The following is a 16,908-nucleotide window of genomic DNA, read 5'->3' as shown; positions in this document are numbered from 1 at the left end:
GCTACATTTCCGTCCTTCGGGTTTCCATTTCCAGTCAGTCCCGCTGGCTGCACAAAGCGGTGAAGCAGGCGGGATTATTTCCAGGTGCTTCCCCCTGCGGAAGGATACCTCACTGTCACTAGTGGCTGCGCGGCGGAGGGATACCAACACGCTATATAACCGCGGCGGCCGTGCCGCGCGTTCTTTTCCTACGGTACTCGGTGGTGGGGCTGGGTGCGCGCCGGTTCGCTTCGCCGCCGTCATGGGCTTCGGGGACCTCAGATCCGCCGCCGGTCTCCGGCTCCTCAACGACTTCCTGGCCGACAAGAGCTACATCGAGGGGTGAGCGGCTCGAGCTCAGTGCGGCGGCCGGCCAGGGCCCTGCGCTCGTAGCCTGACGGCCCCCGCCGCCAAACAGCGCCCGCCCCTGGGCAGGGAGGCGGCCCCGGCTCCCGCTAAACCCTCGAGGCGCAGCAGCTGCGACTCAGGGTGTCTGGAGCCCGCTGGGGCGGGGGCGTTAGTGGCGGGAGGCCCGGACTTGCCTAGGGCACAGCGCAGCCGCCTCCGCGCGGTGGGAGGCCGAGAGCAAAAACGAGCCCGGCGCTGCCGTCAGAAGGCGGCGCCCGGCCGGTGCCCGTCCGCAGCGTGGTGTGGCGCAGGGCTGCTCCCGCTCTGCCCGGCCTGCTGCAGTGCAGGTCGTGCGTTTCCTTGTGTTCCCTGCAGCGCGGAAGCCTGTCTTCGCTGTGACACTAACTCGCCTTTTCACTGGCGGGTTGGCTCCAGCTTGAGTCCCAGCCACAGACAAAAGGCCTTAACGCTAGTGTGGTGTCGCGCTTGGCTGGCCCGTTGGGTGCCACCCAGGGGTGTTGTGGACACAGGAGTCTGAGTATTGTGCATTGTGGCCAGGCTCAGTTGAGCAAAGCTAACGTGTGTGAGCACTCATGACTGCTTTCTGCAGTGAAGATGTCCCCTTCGTTGACTTGTTAAACTGTAAATTATTTCATGCAAAACTACTGTTATGCTTGGTACATCAGGAAAACTAATTTATTTTTAATTTGAATGTGTTCTCTGCAGGTATGTGCCCTCTCAGGCTGACATTGCAGTTTTTGAAGCTGTGTCTACACCACCTCCTGCTGACTTGTTCCATGCGCTCCGCTGGTACAACCACATTAAGTCACATGAAAAGCAAAAGGCAAGGTATGCTAAACTTAATGCACCAGAAGAAAACTAAGATACCAGTTAGTTTGCTTTATAGGAAAGTAATTAAACATCATAGTCTTTGCCGTATACATTCATTCACAAAGTCTGTTGTGTTTTCATTGGGACTGTAGCCAGCAGTTTGCCGTAGCTTTTTGTCTTAAAGTTTTGTTTGAACCTATTTGTTGATTTTGAAAAGTGCGTGCTTGACAGCTCTGAACCAGGATTATCCATTGAATAGGTACAGTACAGGCTGTAGTGTAAACCTTCCACATTGCCTTGCTAATGCACCTCAGTTCTGACCTGAATGTTAAGAAGCTAATTCTGTCTTCAAATCCATTCATTCTCTAGGATTGCTGCTGAAATTTCAACAAGGTGCCCTTTGTGGTGATGGCTTTTATGTAGACTCTTAGCTCTAGGAGTTAGAAGGACACTGACTCATTCCATATAGATTATCAGAATAGCGATTTAAAATTGATATCACTGGAGCTAGATGTGAACTAGCAACCCAGAGGTAAAAAGCTCCATGCTCTAATACCTATATTCCCCATACAATCAAACTCCTGTAGATTTCAATTTGAAACTTGTACTTGTACGCCAGCTGCTTTTTGCTTTTTGCTTTTTCTTTTTTTTTTTTTCCCCAAATTATAGCTTGTGGTAGGATTGCTAATATACAAAATGATCAGTCTTATATTGGGAAACCTTTCATTCAAACAAATGTTCATCCTGAAAACTTAAACCAAATTAAAGAATGACCTGCAAAGACCCCTAAAAATAAGGGGAAAATGTGAAAGCAAATGTATTCTTTTCTCTTTTAGTGAATTTAGTGCTCATGAAAGTTGCCGTATTGACAGCCATGGAGACTGAAGTCCTCTCTAGAAAAGGTACAGCATAGGCAGTGTCAGTGTATGCCTCTCCTCATTGCCTCACACTATTGTGCCTCAACCCTGTTCTGGGGAGAACCTCCTGTAGAGTTGAGTGGTTCAGTCTCCTGACCTTTGGCTTTTTTGCTGCTACCCCACTAATTTATACCACTAGTGACAGTTTGTCTACATGGAACTTGACTGAAGTTGTAAAATTATATCACAAAGCTCACTACAAATTCTGATATGGTAACTACATCTAACTAGTACTAGTCTAACCAAATTCAAAGGAGAGGTGAATGTGTGGAGTGTTACCACTAGGGCAAGTGTTCTGTCATTGCAGTTCATAAGAAATACTAGTCTAATAAAAAATGCAAATAGTCACAAGTAGAAATAAAAGCTTAAAATAACAGACCATGCTATTATGGCCTTGGTAGTCACCTTTAGAAAAATAAAAGCACCAAGAAAGTCATAATTAAAAGTAAACAAAATAAGGTACTGTACCCTAATGAAGAGGCAATGCAAAACTGTAGGCTGTAGTCTATATTTTCAAGCAGTAGATGGGACTATTTGAGGTGTCTGAGATTCAGCAGTACTTAGTTGCTAACTGGTTCTCATTTCTTCTGAAATAACACAGAAACTTGGTTATGGTTATATGTTAGGTCTAGAAAAACTCCTTCTCAAACAGCTCCATAGCATAAAAGCACTCATTGAAACACCAAAATCAAGTAATTGATTACCCTGTGACAAAACTAGCTTTACTCTTCACCACTCCTATTGAGCGGCTATTAATCCTCAGCCAAAAGCAAAGGTTTTCAAAGAAATATTTGGGTGGGAAGTAGGGAAATTTACTTTTAGTGAGTCTCAGTATATTGTTAATCTTCAAACTTTTTAAAGCCATTAATCTTTCTTTGATATACTCATGCTGTCACATCTCTGCATGTTGACAAGAAAAGTGAAACTTATCAAAGCACCCCTGGGCAAAATTTCAGATAAGGACTTCATTTTGGTTGCTGCTATTCAGTGGTATACTGTAGGAAATGCAAGAACAAAAACTGTATGCAATTTAGCTGCCTATGCACCTGGGATTCACCATAATTGTCAGTTGCACTCACAGCACAGCATGCTAGTTAACTTTGGGATTGTTCTGGGGTTTCACCTTTAAAACTAGCATACTTCATTGCTACCACAAGTAATTATTGGAGGCTCACTGATCTTAATGTTGGTATCTGAGATTAGGCATATATTATTTATTTTAGGCTAATAACATTTTGACACTTTTTTTAGTTTGCCAGGGGTAAAGAAGGCTTTGGGGAAATATGGTCCTGCTGACATTGAAGATGCTACAGGTGCAGCCACAGATAGCAAAGATGATGATGACATTGATCTCTTTGGATCTGATGAAGAGGTACTGAGATTTTCTTTGCTATGACTTTTTTTAGAAATAGATTTATGAATTTGTATTTTCATTTTTTCCTTATTTTTATTTGTTTTTAAAATATCATAATTTGATTGAAATATACACCAGAAATCCCAGCCCTGAAATTCATCTGACTTTGCAAGCTACACATGAAAGAACCTGTGTAGAGATAAATAGCTAAATGGATAGTGAAGAGCATGTTACTACTATAGGCATGAACTCTACTGGGGCTGTAATAAAAATTAAACTGTGAGGAAGCACTGTCATGGAAATTTGCAGATCTCAAATGAGGGGAGAAAAGTCTTGTAAACTGTTGACCTCATCTGTAAGAGACTCTGGTCTTCAGAGTAATTTCCATTTTATTTTTATTAAAACAACTTGCAAAGATCATATTTAAGTTAAATTGTTTTCCTATGCTGTTTTTGAATATTAGAAAAAATGCTTGAATGACATGTACAAACTATTGTGTATAGCAGGGGTCAGCAACCTATGGCAGGCATGACCATTTTGAGTGGCACGCTGCTGTGCCATTCCCAGTCCTAAAGCAAGGCTGTGTCATGGCTCCTCTCTCCTTCTGGCACCCCCCTTCCAAAAGGTTGTGGACCCATGGTATATAGCAAGCTCTGCTCAGCCTTTGCCAAATAAAGATGGTACGAGTTTTGTAAACATCGAGCAAGTGTGCATGAAGTGCCTATTTTTAACTGACTGGTTACATGATGAATAAAACCAAATCACCATCTTTCGGCTGATTTTGTGATGATTTGTTTTTACCTGACTAAAAGCCAGTTTAATTTGATTAATAGTGGATAAAGAATGTCTATCTTTGCCTTGTTGTGAATCTGTTTTTTCTCTTTCAGGAAAGTGAAGAATCAAAGAGACTGAGAGAACAGCGTCTTGCTCAGTATGAATCAAAGAAATCCAAAAGTATGTCCGGTAGTTTTGTTTTTTTAATAGCCTTCTTTATTCATTTGAGTGACTTTTTTCAATAGGCATTGAAAAGAGAGGCAGGAAAATCTTTTCTTTTTTCCTTCAGTTATTAGCTGGAGTAGATCTGATTGGCTTCAATCAAGTAAATTTGAAGTAGTTCAGTTTCTCACTATGCTGTGGTAGAGCACTTTTGTCACAAACACACTTTGCAAACTTTAAGACACTACTTTGAGACTGTTCTGTCAATCAGACATGACTTGAGATTGGGATTTGCTTCTAAAAGATAGAAATGCAAAGTTTAGGCTCTCCATTAATGGCTGGATACACATCTACTTTAGATATTATCAAGGTAACATTCTTGTAGGAGGGAAGATTAGAAACCAGCCTTTTATTTTAATATTGCAACCTAACTGTTTTAAATCTAGGATCCCACAGCTACTGGTCTGAAACTGTTCTGAACTATAGCAGTTGCAGTATTCCATCTGTGGGAAATTAACTGTTACAGTGTATCATGCGCCTTTTCAGGTAAGCTGAAAAGGACTTTCTATGTAACAGACAGGATGACCCTTTTAGATTTGATGCAAATTTCGTTATAAGCTTGGCTTGATGACAAGATAGCTTCCTATAACACAAGCTGGATGTACATGTGATTTAACATATACCAACTTAATGGAAATTCTGTAAAAACTATGATAAAACAAGTCTTTATACAAGAGATTTTCCATCCAAGACTGGAAAGAATAAAGCCTTCTGCATTGACAGATTCATACATTGAAACATTATTGTTAATTTGTTTTGACTGTTCTTTTCCTGCTGCATTTTTTGTATGTTTGCAAACAGCTTTTATGAAATGCCTTATCCTGGACATCGCCCACGCTATATTATTTTAACTTATTCTTATATCATGTTGCTTTCTCTTTTCTCCCTCACCATCCTCTTGGGGATTTTTAGAACCAGCTCTTATTGCCAAATCATCCATATTACTGGATGTGAAGCCCTGGGATGATGAGACAGACATGGCCAAATTGGAGGAATGTGTCCGAAGCATTCAGGCAGATGGCTTAGTCTGGGGATCTTGTAAGTAGGAGATAAACAAGAATGTGAGAACAAGGGGGTGATAGTACAATAGTTTTTGTTTGTTGTTGTTGTTGTTGTTGTTTAAAAAAAAAAAGCTGCATGCAGAGGTATATTTTAAGGCATTACTTCATGGTATGTAGAAATAATAGTTATTTAGCTGTATAGACATAATACTTTGGCCTATGTCCTTGATGTCTTAAAGAAATCTAGATCACCGTTCCATTTCAGAAGTTAATGACTTGTGGATTGCAGTGCTATTATGTATTGTCTTCCCTGGTGAACTTAATACAACAGTAGTTGCTGGAAACTTCAGCTTTAATTTTAAAATAAATCTCTGGCCTTCCCTGTGGAGACCTCAAAATTGTTAATGTTCAATTGTGTGGTGGAGCTTCTCGGTGATAGAGTAGTGCGTATATTTCTTGGTCAGCTTCCTGTTCTCACCCAGTTCTGCCTCCCTGTGGACTTCCTGAAGTTTATTGAAGGTCCACTGTCAACAGCAAACAAATCTCCCTTTATACAAATAAATTTGAGGGGGAAAATACTGTCCATAAGTAGCATAACAAATACGTTATATACAAATTAAGCAACAGTAACCTGTAATTGAGTCTGCTTGCATGTAATGGCCATGGGTTGATTAGGCGATGTTCATATGGAACAATGTGCTGTTTGTTTCCATTTGTCTTATTTAGTTCAGTATTTTGAACTGCTATAATTGGCATTGTGTAATTAGTGTGTAAAGTGGTGCTCTGGTGAATAGGGTATTTGGTTAATTGACTGTCTCAATCACTATATATTTCTGTTTTTGACAGCCAAGCTGGTTCCAGTGGGCTATGGTATCAAGAAGCTTCAAATTCAGTGTGTAGTTGAAGATGATAAAGTTGGTACAGACATGTTGGAAGAGAGAATAACAGCCTTTGAAGATTATGTACAATCAATGGATGTAGCCGCTTTCAACAAGATCTAAATCCTGCTATATCTGGAATAAAGTACTTGGAAAGCATATGGTTCCTCTATTGTTGCTTATTCCAAATCACTGAATAATCTAGCTCAATTACAGTTCAGAAAAGTTTTGTTCACTTGAAGTGAACTGCAGAGCAAAAATAAAAATTGAATTAAACTCAGATCCTTTATGCCAGGATTGGTGGTAGTGGATATTGTAACCCTTCCGTGCCCAGGGTAGCCACCTGAAAATGCCAAGGTCAGGGCAGGCTGCAAAGGGAGAGCAGATTCTCCCAGCACTGGTGGGTGACACTGAATTCAGACTTCCCAACCAGCCACAAACTGTGCTTCTGATTCCCCTGAACTGGTTATCAAGAAGCCAGTATACAAATACACACAGCCCCCTTTACTGCTTTCCAGTTTCTGGCTCCCAATCAGCCACTAGGTCCAGTAAATAGACCAGTTATTTAAACTATGCTCTTTACTAACAAGGCTCCCTCTGACTTCAAAGGGTCTGCCACAGTACCAGATCAATATAAGTTTGAATCTTACCCAAAATATCACGCTGCTAGCCAATCCTTTAGTAATTTAAAACTAAAGGTTTATTATAATAAGGAATAAACAATAAGAGAAATGTTAAAGGATTAAAGCAATCATATACATACAAATGATTTGAAAGTCCATATACATCAGGTTTCTAGAAGAATTGTGGAGTTTGTGGGCTTTTATAGTCCCTTTGGTGCACATCCAGTACCCAGATGGGTCTCAGTCCTTTGTTTCACAGCTTCAGTTGCAGATGGCTTGATCCAGAGGTAGATAGGTGGTTGAAAGCTGAACAGGATTGATGCCAAAATGGATTCCAAAGCTTCTGCCTTATATATCCTCTAACCCCTGTGATGCTGCTTGTGGAATTTTACAGGAACCAAAATGGAGTCCAGAGTCACGGGCAAGTCCTGGTGACTCATCAGGTATATCCCTGGCTTCTCCCCCTGGGCCCCTTGCACCTGGGAATGTCTCAATGGGCCATTAAACAAGCTATTGTTCTGCAGCCATCCTGTTGGGTGTGTCCCAGACAGCATAATTGAAATACAGATATCTCAAACATATCCATAACTTCCATTACACACACAACACAGGAACATAAATATCTTACTTAGCACATTATAGCCTTTCTAACAGTATTTGACATGGCATATCTTACATTGAATTACTATGATTTTGACATACTGATGTCAAACAATATACTAAATGCCCTCCCCCCAATCCAGCCAGTGTGACATATCAGTACAGAAATCTCAATAACTACCAGACCATTATGTGCATTAAAGTTAAGGTCAGAAAATGTGATTTTTTTTTTTCCTAGAATTGCTCCTGAAGTCTTGTGACTGTGCAAGTCATTTATGCCCTTTAGCTCAGTTTCCCCATCCAAGAAATGGGAATACTACCTTATTTCACAGGGGTGTTTTGGCTAAAGTTGTTGTGAGCTCTTTGGGTCTAGCATGAGATCTGGACCCTTATGTGCTACTGTAATACACATTGACTAGCTGAATGCTTCACAAACAGCCCTAGAAAAAGTCTACTGTTCTATAGATGTGAAAATAACATACTATTTTTGGGAAGCTCATATATCAGGGAATGCTGTCTCAACTTGGTTTGATAATGGATACCAAATAAGGCCTGAGTTTGCAATGTGATGTTACTGTGCAAAGTCAGTGCAGTTTTGAATGTCATGGAGTTGGGAGGCACCAAAGCCACACAGGCACTATTGAAGCAGCTCCAGGAATGATGTTTTAATAGCATATTAAGACTGACTGAACAGGAGAGAGCTCAAATAGACAGTAAAAATGAGCAGAGGTCTAGAGTGTTATCTGAAAAATATTTTAAAAAAACCTATGTGAGGGAACCAAATGATCCTTTAATGACTGCGCTCCCAGACCATTTTCCTATGTCACTTCTTCAGTTCTGATTTCTTGTTTGTTTAAATATATCCCCAAAATGTAACCAGAAAACTAGAACTCTTATAACCATGTAGATCAGGGACATCTTCAGTCAAGGCCAAGAGGATGTCATAGAAACATTTTTTAAAAGTTAAAATTTGTTTTTGATTTCTTCATTTCCACAATCTATTTAGTCTAAACTTCCAGTATAATTTTTGTATTTAACTACTTTTTACTTGTCCTGGGCAGTTTAACCTTTGTTGTCCAAGAATTAGTCTTTTGTAATAGAATCTTTAAGAGGGAACACTAGGGGCTGCATATCTATAAGTAGACTGAAATACTGAATGTGTGAACCAATTCTTGTATAATCAGGATAATGGGGAGTGCAGTCATGGTACACTGCCTTATTTTGTGTCATCTATTTGGACAGGAAATACCTGCTTAAATTAAAGCCAAAGCCCACACCCCTAAGTGGCATAGTCCATACTCTTTCATAAGGGAAAAATATATCTCACAGAAATGATTATTACACTGAAAAAGCTAAGGATGGTTAAACTGCACCCATGAGAACTAGAACCTCAACCAAAAGCCTGTATCCCATCATTTTGTTTTGTTTTCAATGTAGCTTTTGTGTAAGCAGAACTCTGCTATCAGCCTGCTTCTATCAAGGCTGAATTTGGCCATCATAGATGTGATTTTTTTTTCAGAACTTACTCTAATAATGAAGTAGGTGGTAGCTCACTGCTTTCCCAGCCATGACTATGTAAATCTGCATATTACCTGTTCAGGGTTTTCTTCATAAGCCTTCAGTTTAATGACATTTCTAGCCCCTTCTGTTGTGCTAGAAAACCTGAAGTACAGTTCCAGAGGGGTAGCTATGTTAGTCTGTATACAGCAAAAACAACAAGAGTTCCGTAGCACTTTAAAGACTAACAAATTTAATTTCTGCAGGCATAAGCTTTCGAGGGCTGCAACCCACTTCCTCAGATGCAAGAAACAGAAATCAGATAGGGGGTATATATACACATCCAAGGGTAAGGAACAACAATGGGGAGGGTAGGTGTTAGCAAATTCCATTCAGTTAGGGTAGATGAGGTCTATTCACAACCATTGATTAGAAGATGCAAATGTGTGAACAGTGACAATTACTTCTTGTAATGAGTTAACCATTCCAAGTCCCTATTCAGACCCAGTTTGATTGTGTCCAGTTTGCAGATGAGTTCCAGCTCTGCAGTTTCTTGCTGTTTTTGAAGTTTTTTTGTAGAAGTATGGTAGAAGCATTTTGCAGAAGTACAATGTTGCCTGGAGGCTAAAACAATAACACTATAGTGTAATGTCATTCATTGCAACTGGGGTGGATTTAATGTGGAAGCCTGACATTTTACATTAAAATCTTAACCATTTCACTTCTGCTGGTTCTAGTGGAGACATCTTCATGTGCTTACCTGGAGTGGCAGGTCCTGTTGCTCTGCGTTTTCAAAAGGCTGTTGTACAGGAAAAAGGATGAAAATACGTTTTGTTGTAATCCTCTATAAAGGCTAGCCTATGTCCCAACAAATGACTAAATGAAACCATAATCACAGGCCTCTCTCCACCTCTGCTCCTTAATAACTTAATTTCAATAAGGAAGAATTAGTATATCAAAGACTTAGTATAAAAATATCTAATGCTGATTCCTGCCTTGTGTTTTCTACATGTTCTACCACAGCAATTCTGTCATCACTCTTTTTTAAAAAATCCTCACGTATTGTGAAAATGCAGGAGTCTAGGCAAAAATAATTAGGGCAAAAACCCTTGAGATAATTATAAGTTCTATTGTGCCTTGTCATTTACCTGTAATACTCTTGCTTTTATTATTAAAAACAATTCAACTGTTCAAAAACTACTTACTTAGACCTTTAAACAATTTCCTTGAAAGCAGAGAGCCATCCAATGAAGATTAGTTGTCGTTTGTAACACTTTTGGAGATAAATATGTACATGAGCCAGCCACTTACATTGTCAGCCTGCCCTGTGGGGAATTGGTTCTGTTTTAATACTCAGCCTGCTGCTGCAGAAATATTGGGGATTTTTATGAAACGGTTCTATCACTGAGTTAAAAGTCATGTAAAAGAACAGGTGCAGGGCATGGTTTTTAGCTGATATTGGACAAGAGTAAACACTGCCTGTTTAAGGAGCATTAGGAAATAATCAGGAAATCCTGATTACAGTCCTGTCATAACATATCATTCCCCTTCTATACAGAGAGCTTCTGAGAAAAGCCAGTTAACCACTGCTTGTTTGGTTTTCTGACCTTTTGTTTGAAGGGGTATATTTCTTAGTCACAAATTCCAAAGATGAAGAAAACTACTTCTCAAAGTCAATAGCTAATCTTTAATAAGTTCCTGGACCAGATGCTGCCCTCAGTCAGGAATAGATGCAAGGTGCTGAGCACCCCCCAGTTCTCACTGTTTAATGATGGGCTTGTGTATTAGAATTCTAGAGTAACACAAACATCAAAATCTGGATCATTGGGGGGTTCTTGCACCTCTAAAAATGAAACTAGCTCTTTTGGTTCCACAGGGTATCTGCAGCACTTGTGATCACTCTGTTTTTGCCTCAGGGAAGCAGAGACAGCAGTGCACCAGGTGCTTTGCTATCACCAGGTAAAGGAGGGTGCTGCTATTCCTTCCTTCTCACACCACTCAAGTTGCTGCTCCTTTTTTCCCATCCCAGCTTGCTCAGCGTTCTAATGTCCCTGATAGGGCAAACTCCCTCCTCTTTCTCCATTATAAGGTACCTTAGGAGTAGTGCTGGGCAAAGTTTTATAGCAAAAACTGTTTGGTGGGGGAACTCCCAGGTTGATCAAACCATTATGAATGTGTGTCAAATTAACTAAATTGCTCCAGCTGCAAACATTTTCCAAAACCCCCAAACATTTAAACACTTTCTACACTTGCTTTGATTCTAAATAACTTTAGAAATTTCCTTCAATTTCGTTTACGTGTTCAAAAATATTTTTTTTAAACTTTTTGATTTGATGTAAATTTTAAAAAGTGTGCATTTAGTGTCAACCCAAACCAATTTTGGGGGGAAGTAGGGCGAAGGGGAGGGAGAGGAACCAGCCAGCAAACCAATAAATAAATAAATTGGTTATTTACACAGGTCTAATCAGGAGAGAGGGGCTCCTGCTGTATTGTTCAAGCCTTGTCTTGGAGAATGAAGATTCCTCAAGAATTTCTGCCCTCAACAAATACCACTCCAGAAGGATCAGTGAAAGGCACAGCAAAATCTGGGTGCAGCAGAACCAGGAGTAGTGAAAAGAGCTATGGGGTCAGGGGTACAAAAGTTTAAAGGTAAAAAAATGTCATCATGAGGGAAGTCAGAATCCAGGGGCTCCTGTTACACCTTCCCTTTATTAAAAAAGCATATATAATATCAGCAAAGATAATAGCCACAAACTAAATCCAAGTATTAAACCTCTCAGATTGCTTAGGAAGGTCAGGGCAGATGACCCGTGAATACTCTGACCCAAACCCTGACACCATACTCCAGACCCCTGAACACTGACCCTCGGACCCAGGATTCCTGACCGTGACCCAACACTGTACTCTGGACTATTGACTCCAGATCCTTGACTCTGACCCCTGACCCTCACCCTGACTCAACCAAAACCTTAACCCTGACCCTGGATGTCTGATCCTGACCCCTCACGCTGACCATAAACTCACACTCTAAACCCTAAAACCTGATTCCGACAGCAACTCCTGACCCAGACCCTGCACCATGACCCCTGACCCTGACTTGAAATTGAAACCTTAAACCTGACCATGACCCAACCTCTGACACTGGACACTGAACCCCTCACCTTCACCCCTGAACCCTGATCAGTGACCCTAAACTCAAACCCTAAACCATGACCCTGACTCCCCAACACTGACCCTGATCCACTGATCTGACTATGAAGATAAACCCAAACCCTAAAACCTGATTCCTACCAAGACCATTGACCCACTGACCTCAGACATGGGAACCCCAACTCTGATCCCTGACCCCAACCTGGACTGCTGACACTGACCTGTGACTCCTGACCCTAAACCAAAACTCTAAGCCCTAAATAATGACCCTGACACTGACCCATGACCTCTGACCCTGACCCAAAACCTTACCCCTGACACCATATTCTGGATTCCTAACCCTGACCCCAGAACCCCTGACCATAAACCCAGGCTGACCTAAAAACCTGATTCCGACAGGATGCCCCTACCTCAACCGCAACAACCTTCTTGTAGTGCTGAGAGCAGCTTCGGCCTGGTCCCCCAATGCAGCAATTAGGGCAGTGAACCAGGAACCCAGCGTACACTGGTTCAAATCCCACCAGAGCCCCCCCAGAGCATTCTATCTAGATGACTTGCTTTGCACATCTCGCTGGCTCTTCTGCAGACACCAACCTCCTCTCAGACCTCAGGCAGTGAGGTCCTGTCCCCATGGTGGAAGATTTGGGCAGTGGACAGGGAAGCCAGGGGTGGCCGGTTCAAATTCCAATGGACTCCCACTGGTGTATCTGCAGCCAACTGGCCTCTCTTGTAGCACAGTCAAGCCTGCCTCACTGGCTCCACCAAACCAGCCTCCTCCCAGTGCCCATATAGGGCGGCAGCCAGGGGTTGTCAGTTGGAGTCCCGCTGGTGCCCTGTGGAAGTGGTCTACCTAGACAATGCATGTTGTGCATCGCCACCTGAACAAATCTTCTCCCGGTACCAAAGGCAGCAGGGCCAGGCCCCATGGCACAGCTGTTAGGGCAGGGGTCACCAGTTTGAATCCCAGGGGGAGCCCCGGGAGCAGTCTCCCCAGCTAACTCGCCTCTATCTTTGCACACCTGTGACGGAGTCCCTCAGGAACAGGGCTCTGGAACCACGCAGGATGCCACCAGTCAGGACACTAGTGCTCTGAGGCTGCCATCTGGGTCTCTGCACACACCTGCAGCCACCTCCAGAATCTGGCCTTGGAGGGTTCAGCCCCACTGCTCTGCCTCAGCATCCCTTAAGGGTCCCCCTGGATGGGACCCTTGGGAGCTCTTCCCCAACCTCAAATGGGCCATGCATCCCGCCTGGCACTCAGAAGCGATGCCCAGCCAGCAGGGAAGTCAGAGGGGTTTATTAGTTCTCAGCTTAGAAAGACGTTGTTAGCAGAACCAAGCCACACATTCCCACGCAGCGGCATAGCTACAGGTGGGCCTGACCCACCCCTTTGAAAACAGACCCACCCAATCGGCTTTTACCTGACTCATCCTGCCTCTTTCACTCGCCTCACAAGCCTCGCGCCCTCCCGCACCAACCACAGGCCAGGCCAAAACATCAGTTCTGGCTACGCCGCTGTTCCCATGGGATCGCCCTCAGCGGGGGCGGGAGGCACCAGACGGGCCCAGAGCGACGCTCCGCGACTGGACTCCCGGCTAAAGAAAAACCGCCCGGCGCGCGGGGGGCGGCTGACTGCGCGTGCGCCAGCAGGGTCCGCGGAGACACGCCCGGCCACGCCCCTTGCCTGCTGCAATGGCTGACGGGAAAAGGAGGCTGGAGGGGCACTACATCACCCACAATGCACGGCGTCACTCCTGCCTTCTCCCCCGCCCCCGTTCTCGCTAGGACAAAGCAGGGCCGGGCAGGGCGCGCGTGGTTACCACGCCACCCCCTCCCCCTCCGCATCACCGGAACTATTCGGGCCCGGCCCAGCGCGGCGGTCGGCCGGGGCGCTCCGGTCTCGGTACGGCACAGACAGGACGGCAACGGCTCGCGCCGCGCGGGATTTCTCGCAGCCGCAGGGTCCGCGAGAGCCGCTCACGCAGCCGGGGCTGGCTGGGTTTCGGGCGGGGTGTCCGAGTGTTGCCCAAAGAGGGTGGGTGCTAGGGCCACGCAATGGCGGACCGGACCGGACGGTACAGGTGGTGCCCTGACCCTCCCCCTCCCCAGGCAGCGCAGCGCTGCACCAGCAGATCTGCCATGGGCTGGGGGCGGGGCCTAGGAGGAGCTTGCGGGAACAGTCGCGAGACGCGGGCGCGCTGCGCGTGTGTCCCTCCGTCTTGTCCCCGCCCGCGGTGCTGCCCCCTCCCCGCTCTCCCCTCCCCCAGGGACTCAGCCCGAGCCCTTTGTGCCCCCGCGGGGCGAGTGACGCGCCGCGCGCTGCTGGGGGCGGGGGGCGGCGGAGGTGACAGCCAAGGCCGGCTGCGATCGTCTCCCAGGTAAAACGCTTCCGTTCCGGCCCCGGGGGGCGAAGCCTGGGGCAGCGCCAGCCCAAGGTGCTGCAGTTCAGTGCCTGCCGCCGGGCAGGGTAAACCCCCCTGCACCGTGCAGCTCTGAGCGCCTCCCTCCCCCGCCTGGCCTGCAGCGGCCTGGGACTAGCAGCAGCCGCGGGGAAGTCCGGCCGAGGTGGCTTGTCATTCTCCAGCAGCAGCAAGATTTGGGGCTGTCCGGAGCACGTTTTTAACACCCCGGCAGTGAGCATGCCCATTCGCACGGCCCAAGCGCGGCATGTGTCCCAGGGGAGCCATGGAAACACGCGGAGCCCTCAGCGCCCCTGTGATGCAGAAACTTCAAATGAAGACAAGGGATTTTCTGTACTCCTGGGGCACGTGTTGGCATTGCCCTAGCCGCAAAGCTATGGAAACAGGAACTCAAGCCTGCTGAGGCAGTACCGCTGCTGCCTATCAGGGCTACCAGGAAAAACCTTTTACTTTTGCCTGTGCTCCTAAGGTTGAAAGTTACTAAACCACAAAGGTGGGGGTAGAGGTGGGTGCTATGAAACTTCAGTTCCCAGGATGCCATGGCTGATGGGGCCGGAGGTGGGCTGGCATGCAGAGGTTCATGAGAGGCAGTGACTTTACATCTCTTCTGACTTGGGCTGGGGAGGAGGTGAGCAGGGCAGGGCTTGCAACTAAACTCCCATGATTCCCTCGGGAACTTTCAGGTTCCTGTCTCTGTCAACTAAGACTGTGTCAACACTAGCATTTATAGCAGCACAGCTGCAGTGTTTCAGGGACTTGCTGTGGAGGGCTGGCCTCTTGTTTTGTGTTTGGGAGTGATGGGATTCATTCATAGTTTCTTGCCTCTTTCAGGTGCGGTTAGGGGACATCATGGTGCACCTTGGTAAGTGCAGATAGGCCTTGTTAAGTGCTTCATGAACACCCTGTTGTACTGACAGAGCCCTATTTTCTCCATCCTTCTAAATCAATCACAGCTGGTGCATAAGATGCATCCTTCACCCCTGAAGCCATTTAAGGATGGTAGAGCAAATCTGGCTTAAATAATGTAAATAAATTGAGGTCTTAAAACAATCTCATGTCAGGATATACAGACGTTGATTGCATCATAAAGAATAATCTATTGTTGCCATGTAAAGGCAGGTTAGAGCAGTTTTATGGTGTGTTTTTTTTATTTTTATTTTTGAAGTGAAACCACACTTTTCTCTAAAGCTTTGGGAATTTTTGGCTGGACTTCTACACATATCTATTGTGACACCTGTGTGATCTTTCCTTCAGCACATCACCTTATGAAAAATTATCATGGAGGACACGTCGTTATCCGGTTTGCTCTTGGTGGCTGTGCCAACAGACCCTACTTCCGTATAGTGGCTGCGTATAACAAGCGAGCACGGGACAGCAAGTATTTGGAGCAAGTGGGCTGCTATGACCCACTCCCAAATAGTCATAATGAAAAGCTTGTTGGCTTAAACATCGAGAGAATCAAACACTGGATTGGTTGTGGAGCACATGTCACAAAACCAGTTGAAAAACTTCTAGGTAACTCAACCGACTTTCAGTCTGAACTATTTGCCTATTTATCTTAAAAGACAATAGGGTTTTTTTTGGTGATCCTCTGCATGCTTGGCATACAAAAGACCCTTCATTTCTTTACATGAAGTCTTGAGAATATGCATAGATGCATCACACTCCTTTTGGCCACATGAAATGGGATGGGTCTCATTTATGGAGACACTGAACTGGCCAAAACCGAAGTAAAAGGCACTTCAAGCCAGTGGAGGGTTAGCCCTGTTGTGAGATAAACTTTTAAGAAGTGAGAGTAATTAAACCATTGGACCAATTTACCAAGAGTTGTGGTGGATTCTCCATCATTGACAATTTAACTCAAGATTGAATGTTTTTTCTAAAAGATAAGAATTATTTTGGGGAAATTCCATAGCATGTATTATACAGGAGATTAGATGAGATAATCACAATGGTTTCTTTTAGCCTTTGAATCTCTGAGTCTATAACAGTAATATTGAAAATCCAGCTATAAACACAGTCTTTCTTTCAGGTTTGTCTGGATTTTTCCCATTGCATCCTATGACCATTACAAATGCTGAAAGATTAAAGAAGAGAAGAGCCTCAGAGACCGTAACAGTTTCTGAGGGAGAAACTTCAGGTGACTGATAACATCTGTCTGAATTGAATTACTCAAAAGAACAACAATCAGAAGTGTGCCAACTAACAAGAACAACATTTACTACAGAGAGAAAATGCATGTGAATTATTTTATAAAAAACATTAAAATATGAGGCTTTAGGAAGCCTCAAACAAGGATTTTGATTTTCCTCGT

General features: G+C 44.3%; 2 protein-coding genes, 1 long non-coding RNA gene and 2 other non-coding genes across 7 annotated transcripts; 4 read left to right on the top strand and 1 right to left on the bottom strand.

Annotated features, from left to right (window-relative positions):
• Nucleotides 1-135: 135 nt before the first annotated feature.
• EEF1B2 (eukaryotic translation elongation factor 1 beta 2) lies at nt 136-6,463 on the top strand. Its single transcript, XM_067548828.1, has 6 exons — nt 136-321; nt 1,054-1,176; nt 3,327-3,447; nt 4,317-4,383; nt 5,338-5,463; nt 6,273-6,463. Exons 1-6 carry the CDS (start codon nt 242-244, stop codon nt 6,425-6,427), a joined length of 672 nt encoding a protein of 223 aa, XP_067404929.1. The 5' UTR covers nt 136-241; the 3' UTR covers nt 6,428-6,463.
• On the top strand, nt 4,165-4,245 carry LOC137154261 (small nucleolar RNA SNORD51). The gene has a single exon (XR_010920181.1). It is a non-coding gene; the product is annotated as a small nucleolar RNA SNORD51 (small nucleolar RNA).
• LOC137154263 (small nucleolar RNA SNORA41) lies at nt 4,814-4,947 on the top strand. Its single transcript, XR_010920183.1, has one exon. It is a non-coding gene; the product is annotated as a small nucleolar RNA SNORA41 (small nucleolar RNA).
• Nucleotides 6,464-9,256: 2,793 nt separating the features above from the next.
• Nucleotides 9,257-13,948, bottom strand: LOC137153463 (uncharacterized). Its single transcript, XR_010919811.1, has 2 exons — nt 13,596-13,948; nt 9,257-9,823 (listed from the first exon to the last, which is right to left on the bottom strand). It is a non-coding gene; the product is annotated as an uncharacterized lncRNA (long non-coding RNA).
• Nucleotides 13,898-16,892, top strand: MRPS16 (mitochondrial ribosomal protein S16). Of its 3 annotated transcripts, none has more exons than XM_067548822.1 (4): nt 13,898-14,077; nt 15,426-15,456; nt 15,849-16,109; nt 16,627-16,892. In XM_067548822.1, exons 1-4 carry the CDS (start codon nt 13,913-13,915, stop codon nt 16,740-16,742), a joined length of 573 nt encoding a protein of 190 aa, XP_067404923.1. In that variant the 5' UTR covers nt 13,898-13,912; the 3' UTR covers nt 16,743-16,892. The 3 variants fall into 3 exon arrangements, with proteins under 3 accessions (XP_067404923.1, XP_067404925.1, XP_067404924.1); XM_067548824.1 differs by lacking the exon at nt 13,898-14,077 and adding an exon at nt 14,240-14,255; XM_067548823.1 differs by lacking the exon at nt 13,898-14,077 and adding an exon at nt 14,408-14,552.
• The last annotated feature ends 16 nt before the right edge of the window (nt 16,893-16,908 follow it).

Source organism: Emydura macquarii, unplaced genomic scaffold, assembly GCF_026122565.2.
Source record: "Emydura macquarii macquarii isolate MOO-44397 ecotype Brisbane River unplaced genomic scaffold, CSIRO-AGI_Emac_v2 contig_1253, whole genome shotgun sequence".
NCBI classification, from domain to species: Eukaryota; Metazoa; Chordata; order Testudines; family Chelidae; genus Emydura; species Emydura macquarii.
Note: the sequence above shows the minus strand (reverse complement) of the source record. Positions and strands in the feature narration are given on the sequence as shown.

Coding starts and splice junctions, on each gene's coding strand:
- EEF1B2 (XM_067548828.1), top strand. CDS start 242: ATGGGCTTCGGGGACCTCAGATCCGCCGCCGGTCTCCGGCTCCTCAAC. Junction 1,177..3,326: donor CATGAAAAGCAAAAGGCAAG/GTATGCTAAACT, acceptor CACTTTTTTTAG/TTTGCCAGGGGTAAAGAAGG. Junction 4,384..5,337: donor TGAATCAAAGAAATCCAAAA/GTATGTCCGGTA, acceptor GGGGATTTTTAG/AACCAGCTCTTATTGCCAAA.
- MRPS16 (XM_067548822.1), top strand. CDS start 13,913: ATGCACGGCGTCACTCCTGCCTTCTCCCCCGCCCCCGTTCTCGCTAGG. Junction 14,078..15,425: donor GCCGGGGCGCTCCGGTCTCG/GTACGGCACAGA, acceptor TGCCTCTTTCAG/GTGCGGTTAGGGGACATCAT. Junction 16,110..16,626: donor ACCAGTTGAAAAACTTCTAG/GTAACTCAACCG, acceptor TCTTTCTTTCAG/GTTTGTCTGGATTTTTCCCA.